Below are 13,840 nucleotides of genomic sequence, written 5' to 3' on the forward strand. Positions count from 1 at the left end.
CTCCCTCTCCGGCATCATGATAACGTTCAAAAGCCTCCGCACATTCGCGTTCAACTGTCTCCCCTTCACAAACCCCGTCTGGTCTTCATGGATGATCTGCGGCCCTCAATCCTCGTGGCTAAGACCTTCGCCAGCACCTTGGCATCTACATTTAGCAAGGAAATCTGTCTGTAAGACCCACACTGCAGGGGATCTTTGTCCCGCTTCAGGATCAAGGAGATAAGTGCCCAGGACATTGGCGGGGGCAAAGCCCCCACCCCCCACCCCCACCCCCCCTCCCTTGCCTAATTAAAGGTCCTGACTAACAGCAGGCCCAACTGGTCCATATATTTTTTATAGAATTCGACCGGGAAACCATCCGGCCCCGGTGCCTTCCCTGCCTGCATGCTTCCTATCCCTTTGATCAGCTCCTCCAGCCTAATCGGGGCCCCCAATCCCGCCACCAGTCCCTCTTCCACCTTTGGAAACCTCAATTGGTCCAGGAAGCGGCCCATCCCTCCCTCCTCCCGTGGGGGCTCGGATCGGTACAATTCCTCGTAGAAGTCCCTGAAGACCCCATTGATGCCAACCCCACTCCGCACCACACTCCCTCCCCTGTCCTTAACCCCCCCCCGAACCCCCTAGCTGCGTCCCGCTTCCGAAGCTGATGCGCCAGCATCCGGCTTGCCTTTTCCCCATACTCGTAAATCGCCTCCTGGGCCTTCCTCCACTGCACCTCCGCCTTCCTGGTGGTCACCAGGTCGAATTTGGCCTGGAGGCTATGCCACTTCCTCAACAATCCTTCCTCGGGCTCCTCCGCATACCTCCTGTCTACCCTCACCATCTCCCCAACCAGCCTCTCCCTCTCCCCCCCCCCCCGCTCCTTGTGGGCCCTGATGGAGATCGGTTCTCTCCTCACCACCGCCTTCTGTGCCTCCCATACCATCCCCACTCGGACCTCCCCGTTGTCGTTGGCCTCCAAGCACCTCTCTATACTTCCTCGGACCTGCTCGCTCACCTCCTCGTCCGCCAACAGTCCCACCTCCAAGCGCCACAGCGGGCGCTGGTCCCTCTCCTCCCCCATCTCCAAGTCCACCCAATGCGGGGAGTGGTCAGATTCCTCCCATTGTATGACACGCCCTCCTCTCCCATTCCCCATCCATAGGCTTTCCCCCTCCCCCTTCCATTCTAAGCACGGGAAACAACCCTCACTTCCCCGCCCCCTCCAGTCTTCAGCCCCGGAAAAAGCCCGCGCTTTCCACCTACCAGGCTCCGCCACCTCTGACGCAGCTCCTTTTACAGGCCCGGTCCCCTCACCCCCGACTCGAGCCTCCCCCTCCCCCGCAGGGGCCCCATCTCACCGCCGTCCACCCTCCCTGTTCCGTTTACCTACCCCCCTCCAAGAGCCCCCCCTCCCCGACCAACCCAACCAAAACAGTGCCCAACCCACCCCAGCCACCCTCGCCGACTCGAAAGAGAAAAACACAGAAAAAGAAACCCGGAGCAATACAAAGGCCCGCCCCTCGAAAAAAAAATAAACATAACATATCAACCGTAGTCCCCAATCACCCATCCCGACCCTCAATCTGTGTCCAACCTCTCAGCCTGAACAAAGGCCCACGCCTCCTCCGGAGACTCAAAATAATGGTGCCGGTCCTTGTAGGTAACCCACAGTCGCGCCGGCTGCAACATGCCAAATTTCACCCCCCTCCTGCGCAGCACTGCCCCCGCCCAATTGCACCTGGCCCTCCTTTTCGCCACCTCTGCACTCCAGTCCTGGTATATTCGAACCTCCGCGTTCTCCCACCCGCTGCTCCTCAGCCCACCCGAGCACGCACACACCCGATCGACGAACCGACGGAACCTCACCAGCACCGCCCGCGGAGGCTCGCTAGCCTTGGGCCTCCTTGCCAGCACTCTATGGGCCCATTCCAGCTCCAGGGGCCCCTGGAAGGACCCCGCTCCCATCAGCGAGTTCAACATGGTGACCACATAGGCCCCCACGTCCAGCCCCTCCGGGAGGCCCAGAATCCGCAGATTCTTCCGCCTCGACTGATTCTCCATCTCCTCGAACCGCTCCTGCCATTTCTTGTGGGGCGCCTCGTGCGCCTCCGCCTTTACCGCCAGGCCTAAGATCTCAGAGATCTTCTGTCGAGCCTCGCGGATCGCCACCCCCTGGGCCATCTGTGTCTCCAGCAGCTGATCAATAGAAGCCTTCATCGGCTCCAGCAGCTCCGTTTTAATCTCTTTGAAGCAGCGCTGGATACCCTCCTGCTGCTCCTCCGCCCACTGCATCCACTCTGCCTGGTCTCCGCCCGTCGCCATTTTGTTCTTCTTCCCTTGCACCTTCTTCGGGTCCACCACCACCTTTTTTGTCGCCCCGCTCTTCATGGAAGCCATATACTGACGGGGAGCTGTTATAAACTCCTTCCCATACCGGGAAACGTCGCAAAAATGCCATTGGGGTCCCTGAAAAGAGTCCAAAAGTCCGTTTTTTGCGGGAGCCGCCGAATGTGCGACTTAGCTCCGCATAGCCACAACCAGAAGTCCTGATTTATTTTCTGCCCCACATCCTGACTACTGCTAGGGGGTCTATACATAACTCCCATCAGGGTTGTTTTACCTTTGCGATTCCTCAACTCTACCTGCTGAGATCCTGTGCCTTCTGATTCTATATCGCTCCTTGCTGTTGCTTCAACTTCATTCCTTGCTAACAATACAACCCCGCCCCCTTTGCCCATCTGCCTGTCCTGTCAATAGGACACATCTCCTTGTATATTTAGATCCCAGCCATGTTCCCCTTGCAGCCACGTCTCTGTGATGCCCACAGCATCGTACAGGCAAATTTCAATGCACAACAAGCTCATTTACCTTGTTCCGTATACTGCGCGCATTAAGGTCTAACACCCTCAATCCTGTCTTGACCACCTCCCTTCTCACACTTGTCACCTTTTTTGCTCTGCCTGAGGGTGATGTTCTATTATTTTTGTTCTCCATTTCCCCTTCAGTTATGACACCTTCTAAGCTAATGTTCTGCCCCCTGCCATATTATTTAAAAGGTACAGGAAGCTGTACCTTTTGAAGAAATGAAAGAACTTGCATTTATAGTATATAAAATATCGTATCCATTTATAAAATATGTGCTCTTTCATTTTTTAGCATTATTCCTTGCAGTGTTCCTTGCAGTGTATGTGGTGAAGGTTAATCTATAACCCTGATGTGGAGATGCCGGCGTTGGACTTGGGTGAGCACAGTAAGAAGTCTTACAACACCAGGTTAAAGTCCAACAGGTTTGTTTCAAACACTAGCTTTCGGAGCACTGCTCCTTCCTCAGGTGAATGAAGAGGTATGTTCCAGAAACATACTTATAGACAAATTCAAAGATGCAAGACAATGCTTTGAATGCGAGCATTTGCAGTTAATTAAGTATTCACAGATCCAGAGATAGGGGTAACCCCAGGTTAAAAAGGTGTAAATTGTCTCAAGCCAGGACAGTTGGCAGGATTTCGCAAGCCCAGGCCAGATGGTGGGGGGTGAATGTAATGCGACCTGAATCCCAGGTCCCGGTTGAGGCCGCGCTCATGTGTGCGGAACTTGGCTATAAGCTTCTGCTCGGCGATTCTGCGCTATCGCGCGTCCTGAAGGCCGCCTTGGAGAACGCTTACCCGGAGATCAGAGGCTGAATGCCCTTGACTGCTGAACTGTTCCCCGACTGGAAGGGAACATTGAAGCCTGGTGATTGTTGCACGATGTCCGTTCATTCGTTGTCGCAGCGTCTGCATAGTCTCGCCAATATACCATGCTTCGGGACATCCTTTCCTGCAGCGTATGAGGTAGACAACATTGGCAGTGTCGCACGAGTATGTACCGCATACCTGGTGGGATGGTGTTCTCACGTGTAATGGTGGTATCCATGTCGATGATCTGGCACGTCTTGCAGAGATTGCCATGGCAGGGTTGTGTGGTGTCGTGGTCGCTGTTCTGAAGGCTGGGTAGTTTGCTGCAAACAATGATTTGTTTGAGGTTGCACGGTTGTTTGACAATTCACACCTCTTTAACCTGGGGTTACCCCTATCTCTGGGTCTGTGAACACTTAATTAACTGCAAATGCTCGCATTCTAAGCATTGTCTTTGCATCTTTGAATTTGTCTATATATATATATATATATATGTTTGTGGACCATACCTCTTCATTCACCTGAGGAAGGAGCAGTGCTCCGAAAGCTAGTGTTTGAAACAAACCTGTTGGACTTTAACCTGGTGTTGTAAGACTTCTTACTATATTAACCCTACTCCAGAGGATTTGGGAATATGTTTGTGACAATATGCACATTAATTTAGTTTATTTTCTACTTAATTTATACAGTAGCATTCATGATCTCGGGGCATCCCAAAGCGAAATTATCACTGGTGTAATGTGGGAAATGTAAAAAAAAATGTACCAACTGAAAAACACGGGGGATTAAAGTTGTTAGAATTCAACTGTTGCACTGTGAGAACTCTGGAAGTTGTCAGCATTGGAGTGAGATTTGAAGTAATAAATGGTGAGTTGAATCATCAGAAAAGAGTGGCTAGTTGAATAATGAGCACAAGAGGGTAATGATATGAAGAAACAGATTGGTGGGGAGCATAGAGGCATTGGCAATCCCCACATTAATGGAACACGGGATCCTGAAAAACCTGTTTGAGAAAACGTCAGATAATGATTAATGAAGCATTAGTAGAGACAGTATGGTCGTGACTTGTTCTGAAGCTGTTGTATGAGGGATCTTCACAAGAATCTTGTCTTGCAAAGAAATCATGCTGTTAAGTTTATTGAGTCGATAATCTCACATAATTCACTGGGGCTGGGAGAAAACTTGTGAACATCGGGAAACATGTGTTTGAATCTCTCCAGATTTCCTTCCAGATTGCTTCCCCTTATCTCAGTCTGCTCTGGGATACAAATGACAGAATCCCTAGCCTGTACTTCATTCACAGTAGCCATTTAAAAAATGTGAACCTGGAGACGTCAAAACTGGGATCCACGACAATTAAGCCTCACTTCATTCTCAACCAATATTTATAAATATTCTTTTACAGCAAGGCTGTTGAATAGCAACTGGAAACTTTTAATTTCCAGTGGACCTAGGGAAAGTTGCTATATTATTTTTTTTTTCCTTAATGAGTGCTAAATATGTCCCAATTCCCCTAAAGAAATGCAATCAGCAGCACTGAAAGGCAAGGCTGCCCATTTTCAAATATCCTGGCCGGGATTCTCCGACCGGACAATCGGCGCCAATCACGCCAGCGCGGTCGCTGCTGTGTCGGTCGGGGGCTGTTGAAAGCGGCCCCCGCGGTGATTCCCTGCGCTCGATGGGCTGAGTGCCCGCCGAGTTCTGCCGGCGTGGGTTACGTATGGTCCCACTCAGCTGAGTTCTGGCTGCGGGGGCCATCCTGGTGGGGGGGACAGGAGGACCCGACTCCGGGGGGGGGCGGGGGCGGGGGACACGACTCCGGGAACGGGGGGGCCCTCCACGGTGGTCAGGCCCGTGATTGGGGCCTAACGATCGGCGGGTGGGGTAATTCCGGGGCGGGGCCTATGTTCCTCCGTGCGGGCCCCTGTAGGGCTCCGCCATATTGCCCGGGGGCCGACATGGAGACGGCAACCCACACGCATGCGCGGACCTGCGCCGGCCGTGGCATGCATGCGCGGACCCGCGCTGGCTTTCGAGCGCACAGCACTCTGGTGCCGTACTAGCCCCCCGAAGAAGGGGTGAATGCCTGGCCCGGGAGGCCCGTTGACACCGGCGTCGCTCGCGCCAGTTTTGACGTCGGCGTCAACCCTTGGCCAGGATTTCAGAGAATCCGGACCCCTATGTTTTATTTGGAATGGTGGTTATTTATAGTTTATCATTGCATTATACAGCTCAGTTATTTTCATTGTTGTTAAATTTGTGTCATGCTGAGCTTTTAATGGCACCTGTACTTTTTTTTTCAAATCATAAGATGCAGCAAGTTTTTTGTTCTTTCATGTGATGCGAGCGATGCTTGCAGGTCCAGCATTTATTGCCCATCCCCAATTGCTTTTGAGATTATCATCCTTAAACGCTCACTGCCTGCTTGAACCATTGTACTCCTTGTGGTGTAGGTACACCCACCGTGCTATTAAGAAGGGGTTTTCATGATTTATGACCCAGTGACCGTGAAGCAACAGCAATATAGTTCGAGCAGGTCAGGGTGTGTCTTGCAGGGCAGGGTGGGGGCTCCAGGGGTTTGCAGTGATAGTGTTCCCATGAGTCAGCTGCCCTTGTCCTTCAAGGTCGTAGAGGTTGGTTTGGCAGGTGTTGTCCAAGGAAGCTTGACGTGTTTCTGCAGTGCATCTTGTAGATGGTACACACTACTGTCACTGTATGCCAGTGGTGGATGAATTGAGTGTTTAAGGATGGTGTGCCCATTAGGACAGTTACTTTGCACTGGATGGTGTTCAGCTTCTTGACTGTGGTTGGAGCTAGACACATCCAGCTAAGTGGAGAGCATTCCATCACACTCTCAACTTGCGCCTTGCATGTGGCTGGTAGGCATTGGGGAGCCAGGAGCCGAGTTACTCACCACAGAATTCCCAGCTTCTGACCTGATTTTGGCACTGATATTTATATGGCTGGCCCAGAAGTTTCTGGTCAATGGTAATCCCCAGGATGTTGATCGTGGGGATTCACAAATGGCAATGTGATTGAAAATTGAAAGAGATGAAAGAGTAATGAATGTGATAGCGCATCACTGCAGAATATTGATGCAATAACAGATTGCCAGAGTGATCAGACATGGCTTTATCCATGATATTTTCCTTGACGTCCCAAGTTCTTAGTTTCTGCTGATAGCTAAACTGTCAGTAGACAGTGATTGAAAAGAAACTGGGTACTTTCTTACACAAAAGCAGTCAAAATTGGAGGATGCTAATAGTCTTTTCTCAAAATTCTACTGGGGACCTGGGAGTAATAACCCTACCATTTTTTTCATTTCTGAAGGAAAAGGAACTAATGGAAATTCGCAGATTTAGTTCTTCAAGGCAATTTTGTTTCTCCATAGAGTTGTTTGAATAAAATTCTGGTCAATTTATAGTAGGTCCTGTAATATATTGTTTTTCTTTTATAAATTTAGAGTACCCAATTCATTTTTTTTCCAATTAAGGAGCAATTTAGTGTGGCCAATCCACCTAGCCTGCACATCTTTTGGGTTGTGGGGGCGAAACCCACGCAAACACGGGGAGAATGTGCAAACTCCACACGGGCAGTGACCCAGAACCGGGATCGAACCTGGGACCTCGGCGCCGTGAGACAGCAGGGCTAACTCACTGTGCCACCGTGCTGCCCTGGTCCTGTATAATATTACCTCACCAGTAAGCAATATCACAACAAATACCTGAGGAAAATATTTGAGATTTTCAAAACTTCCAGGCACTTTTATACAAATAACAGTCATCAGAACATACTCATTAGAAATTTGCAGAAGTTAGTTCAAGAAGAGAAATGTTTTTTATAAAAACATTTTCATGGCTGTACATAGAATATCTACAGTGCAGAAGAAGGCCATTCAGCCCATCAGGTCTGCACCGACCCTTGAAAAGATACCCTGCCAAGGCCTACGCCCTTGGCCTGTCCCTGTAACCCCACCTAACCTTTCAACACTAAGAAGCAATTTAACATGGCCAGTCCACCTAACTGCACATCTTTGGACTGTGGGAGACTGCTGGAGCACCCGGAGGAACCCATGCAGACACTGGGAGAAAGTGCAAACTCCATACAGTCACCCAAGGCCGGAATTGAACCCAGGTCCCTGGACTGCTAACCGCAATGCTAACCACTGTGCCATAGTGCCACCCAATGGCATCACTGGCATATGCCGCAACAAATTTGATTCTAAGGGTACATACAGTTCATTCCCAGAATGTTTCCTGTCCAAGTATGTTACACTTAGCTGCTATGGGATCAAATGGCTACTGTAAGTTGATATTCAGCAACATTAAGGATTTTACTCTGACTGTCGATATTGATCCTCCTAATACCTGTTACTGATGTATTCTTAATTAACTCAAATACTGAGAATGTAGGCACAATTGTGATTCTGAAGTTGCCCGAATGGGCAAAAGATATTTTATATTTAAAAAGACTATTTCTCCCCTTAATACTTTGGTTCTATCCCCAAGCTACACTCCATCCCAACCAAAAGGGTGATTTGCTATCCTCCCTCTGCCAGTGCCACTTTGAAAGTGAGCATTTAAAGTGCAGTCAGGTTCCTTGATTTTTCTGTTTCTCGAGCAGTTTTATATGCTGTAGAAAATCCTGACACAGAGCCACTGAACCTTATGCTGTTTGGTTGTTCTAACTTCACCAAGGTCAGCACCCAGATGGTGGACGGGGAGTAGAGAAACATTGTGATGGTTGCAGTGTAACAGCTGGAGCCAATTTGGCAACCCATAATCTAAAAATGTATTCTGGAATTCATCCAAACATTACCTACTTATTAGCATGAGTTCAATCGCTTTTAGCTACTATTAGTCATAATGCAGGTTGAGATGACACCATAAAATTGAGGTTTTCTTTTTGAAACTCTGACCATCGTTGTTCATATGCATGGCAAGAGTTGGGCGATGACCTGTGCCTGCTGCATTATGGCACGGTGGCACAGTGGTTAGCACTACTGCCTCACAGCACCAGGGACCCGGGTTCAATTCCGGCCATGGGTGACTGTGTGGAGTTTGTACGTTCTCCCCGTGTCTGCGTGAGTTTCCTCCGGGTGCTCTGGTTTCCTCCCACAGTCCAAAGATATGCAGGTTAGGTGGATTGGCCATGATCAATTGCCTCTTAGTGTCCAGGGATGTGCAGGTTAGGATAAGGGGGTCGGGGGGAGTGGACATTGATAGAGTGTTCATTCAAGAGGTCACTGCAGTCTCGATGGGCTGAATGGTCTCCCTCTTCACTGTAGTGTTTCTATGATTAAGTTTCCAAAGAAGCTAAAGGGGCATATTCCATGGATCCAATTTGAATTAGCCACTGTGACTAACATTAGGTTATTTAACGAATCTTAATCGCTCTAGTCCAGGTTTGTAAAACAAGTACAAGTACCTAATTGACCAGTACTATTATAGCCATGCAGTGCCACAGCCCTGTCTCTGACACTTGATCCTATCTAGTAAGTCCCCATGTTTAGTCAGCCTAGCAAATTTAATCCTTTTATTTTTCAGTGTGACAGCTTATGACAAGAACATCTGTTTGAGTAATTGCACTTCTAGTGGAACAGTTCAACACTCTGCTGAGTCAATAGTCTTTAAATATCACTGAGCATCTGAGTCAGCCTATTAGGAAGAGATGAACAGCCTAGCATAAAGTGTGTAGTCTGAATTCAGTAGCTGGGGTAAAGGATGAATAGCGCCATTATTTTGCCAGAAATTGTGTGCATTTTGTTATTTTTAAAGAATGTTGATGTTCTGCTTAACTACTCTGAATTGCAGCTGATGTTCTGAGTGAAGAAGCCATCCTAAAATGGTACAGGGAAGCACATGTGGCCAAAGGCAAAAGCATTTTTCTTGAGCAGATGAAGAAATTTGTCGAATGGCTGCAAAATGCTGAAGAAGGTAGTATTCGGCAAAATATTTTTTATTCCAGTGCATTTACAACGTGAGGCCATACAAATCTATTCTCTTCCTCGGCACCAAATGTAACACCCTTGGCCAACACGTCTGTTGAACTAGGTTGAGTTACTTACATTGTAATCCCTTTTAAATGATCAATGTATTCCCATTTTCCTTGAATGAGAACATACTAGAGCCTTGAGATTTGAAGACATGCCTGATTCTTCCATCAGCACGCTCAATCGTGTGATTATACACAGAATTGAAGTCTCTCAATTTGAGATTTAAAAATGAGAAGAGTGCAAAATATTGCCTGAATACAATATCTATAAATCAGTTTTGCCATCTTCTATTTTTTAATTTTTCTCCTTCTGAAGTTGCCATAGTCCCAGATGACCATTGGCTGCTTTCCCCTGTGAGGGGGAGAGCTGACTGGTGGTGATTTAACCTGAGGATCGTCGCCCCTCGAGCAAGGGGTAAGGTTGAGAAGGCGGGGCCCACATGAATAACCTCAGCCGATACGGGAATTGCCTCACTCTGCATCATGTACCAGCTGTCCAGCCAACTGAGCTAAACTGGCCCTCAATCCATGTAATAATCTGTTACTGAGTGAGTCGGGTTGTACAACAATTGGCATCTTGTCGGAACAGAGCAAATCGCGTTTCATCCCGATATATTTTTTTCTGGAAGCCACAATCTTCTTTCAACAATGTATTTGTGTTTGTGACAATCTCAAATCTCTCTACTATCCCCCTGAGCGACACGTCACCATCCGTGGACAGGGAGGCAAGATACCTGAATCTCTGTTGTTAAGCTCTAGTAAGCCAATTGGTGAAGAATTAACTGGAACCAGTCTTCACACACATTATAAGCATTTATTTACGGTTATGTGTTACAAGCATATACCTCCTAATCAACACATAACTAACTGATATCAGTAGCATTTCATAATCTACATCAAAAATTAGCAAAAGCCACTCAGCTCCTCACCTTATTACAGCCTTGGTTAAAACACGGACAAAAGAACTGACCTAAAGGGGTGAGGTGAGAATAATTGCCCTGACATCAAAGCTGCAATTGACAGTGTGGCATCAAGGAACCCTAGCAAAACTGCAATCAATGGGAATTGTGGGGGGGCGGGGGAGAGAAAGATCATTCTGATTGTTGGAAGTCAGTCATCTGAGTTGCAGGAGTTCCTCAGAGTAATGTCTTGGGGCCCAACCATCTTCAGCTGCTTCATCAATGACATTCCTCCCATTCTGCTGAACCTTTCCAGCATTTTCTGTTTTTCAGATTTCCAGCATCTGCAATATTTTACTTTTATTTCTATGTTAATGATTCCATCATCCATCATAAACACAAAAGTGGGGATTGCAAAATGTTCAGCACCATTTGTGACTCAGAACTATTAGTGATGCAGTGTCCATATGCAGCAATACCTGGACAATGTACAGGCTTGGGCTGACAAGTGGCAAGTATAATTCGTGCTATACAAGTGTCAGGCAATGACCACCTCCAACAAGAGAGGATCTAGCCTCCTCCCCTGGATATTCAATGGCATTACCATTGCTGAATCCCCCACCATCAACATCCTGGGGGTTACCATTGACCAGAAACTGAACTGGACTAGCCATATTAATACTGTGGCTACAAGAGCAGGTCAGAGGCTTGGAATCTGGCAGTGAATAACTCACCTCCTGACTCCCCAAAGTCTACACAATCTGAAAGGCACAAGTCAGGAATGTGATGGAATTATTTCCCGTTGCCTGGCTGAGTGCAGCTCCATTAACACTGAAGAAGCTCAACACCATCCAGGCCAAAGCAACCCACTTAAGTGGCACCCATCCACAAACATTTAGTCCCTCCACACCAATGCAGCTGTGTGTACCGTATACAATATGCACTGCTGAAGCTCAACAAGGCTCCTTAGATAGCATATTCCAAAACCATGATCACTACCATCAAAAGAGCAAGAGCAGCAGAGATATGGGAACACTGTCATCTGAAAGTTCCCTCCAAGCTACTCACCATCCTGACTTGGATATATATCACTTTTCCTTCACTGTTGCTGGGTTAAATTCTTGGAACTCGCTCCCTAACAGTTACTTTGGGTGTAATGACACCACACGGACTGCAACAGTTCAAGAAGGCAGCTCACCACCACTTTCTCGAGGGCAATTAGGAATGCACAATAAATGCTGGCCTAGCCAGTGGTACCCACATCCCTTGAATTAACTTTTTTTTTTAAAGGCACCATCAAAAGTGGCAGATACTATGGATGGTCAGCATGTAAAAAAGGGAAGGGGGTGGGGGAATACATGGGGGGCGGGGGGGACACCACAAATAATCGAAGAAGACATGGTAAAACAGGTAGAAATGGAAGCGGGAAAACCTGCCAAACTGAAGCAAGCTGCAGAAGCCTAGGAAAACCGAATCTAAACTCAAACTAATTTTGTTTGTTTACTAATCCGGTCTATTCCCTTCCCTGGCTATTATTTTTAAATTAAATTAATTTCACTGACAACGTTCTTCTATTCAAATCATAGAATCCCAACAATGCAGGCGGAGGTCATTCTGCCCATTGAGTCTGCACCGACCCTCCGAAAGTGCACCCCTCCTAGGCCCAATCCCCCACCCAACCTTTTGACACTGAAGGCAATTTAGCATGGCCAATCTAACCTCCACATCTGTGGACTTAGGGAGGAAACCGGAAAACCCAGAACAAATCCATGCAGACACGGGAAGAATGTGCAAACTCCACACATTCACCCGAGGTCAGAATCGAACCTGGGTCCCTGGCACCGTGAAGCAGCAGTGCTAACCACTGTGCTGCCTGCTGATTTGGAATTTTAGAACTACGTTCCCACGGTGCTCTATGCTTGTTTCAAATTAATTGAATAATTCAATATTTAGTGCAAAAATTGACCGTTAACCGCAATAGACTGTATTTCGTTAAAATACATAATGCTTTCAGCAAAAATGTGCTTCTTTTAAACTTGGGCAGCATTGAATGCGTGAAACTTTTGGAAACACCCTAATTTTCAATAACATTTTGCAAATCCACCATTGAAGAAAATGCAGCTTTAATGTGACAGTACTGTAGACTGGTTTATTTTGCAATTACTCACCCAGAAGTGATCTCACTGGGAGCAAACTTTGAGAAGAAATCAGAAATAGAATTGTGTCTGACAGTTACATATAAACTGCGTTTACTGAATATTGTTGAAGCTCACAAAGTGCGCACAGCCTTTCATGTATATTACTGCAAAATGTGATATTTTCTGAATAAATATGAATTTAAATAGTGCCATTAAAATTCCAGTGACTGTGAAAACAGAACAATTATTGAAGATTTTCATTGAGTCAAAAAGTATTGATACATTTGAAATATTGATTATACCCATTATGCATGTATCATTCAAACAATAGCTGAAGTGATTTGTCATTCGCTTTCCAGAATGTTGTTAAAGGATGTAGCACTTAACAAATATAATGACTTTTATTTTCTTTCTAGAATCTGAATCGGGAGAAGGTGAAGATGATTAGCAACAGCTTGACCAAGTACAACGTGTAGTTTGTAGAGGTCTGTTCCCTCACCTGTACGGTTGCAGTAGAAGAGGTTGTGATTCCAAATCAAATGGAAACTGTAGGATAGTCTTCCTTTTGTGCAGACGAACTGATGTGAAATAACTGACTTCTGAAGCATTACTTGTATTTTGGAATTCCACTCTGAGACTATAACAATTTAGTAAAGCTATTTAAAAGGAAGCCATGTAGCATAAAATTAAATAACTGTGGTCTCCTTTTATTGGCATTTTTTTCAAATTTGCTGAGAACATTACACATTGTTTTGTCAATCTTTGTAGTTTAATAACAGTTTGTGGATATGTAATTTGACACTAGGGATTTTTTGAATAAACCTTTTTGTACTTTAAAAAACCAAGTGTTGGGAAATCTTTTTCACTTTCTTGTACGTCATGACACATTTCTTGCCATTTTCATGTATTGTCCTTAAAAATAATTATATTTTTGAAGACTTCTTGTTTATTTACCCGAACCTTCAGAAACTACGGTTTGACAAGACGGTAGTTCAATCGAATTTCATGTTTGTACTTTGGCCACCTGGCTATGGAGAGTTCAAAAGGCATCATGTCAGGGCAATGAACAAATTGTACACCATCTGAAAACTGAAAATGACAACAGTGCAGCTAAAGTAGTAAGTTTGGAAAATGTGTCCTTGACATATGGATA

At 46.5% G+C, this 13,840-nt stretch overlaps 1 protein-coding gene across 2 annotated transcripts in view; it reads left to right on the forward strand.

The window, feature by feature from the left end:
• Window positions 1-13,528, forward strand: part of bzw2 (basic leucine zipper and W2 domains 2) — an 82,104-nt gene extending 68,576 nt beyond the window's left edge. For both annotated transcript variants that reach the window (XM_072509171.1, XM_072509172.1), the window contains exons 11-12: window positions 9,470-9,592; window positions 13,104-13,528. In XM_072509171.1, coding sequence (XP_072365272.1) covers window positions 9,470-9,592; window positions 13,104-13,135 — 155 coding nt within the window. In that variant the 3' untranslated portion in view covers window positions 13,136-13,528. The remainder of the gene's footprint in view (window positions 1-9,469; window positions 9,593-13,103) is intronic.
• Window positions 13,529-13,840: the final 312 nt, after the last annotated feature.

This window comes from Scyliorhinus torazame, chromosome 6 (genome assembly GCF_047496885.1).
Source record: "Scyliorhinus torazame isolate Kashiwa2021f chromosome 6, sScyTor2.1, whole genome shotgun sequence".
In the NCBI taxonomy this organism is placed as follows: Eukaryota; Metazoa; Chordata; class Chondrichthyes; order Carcharhiniformes; family Scyliorhinidae; genus Scyliorhinus; species Scyliorhinus torazame.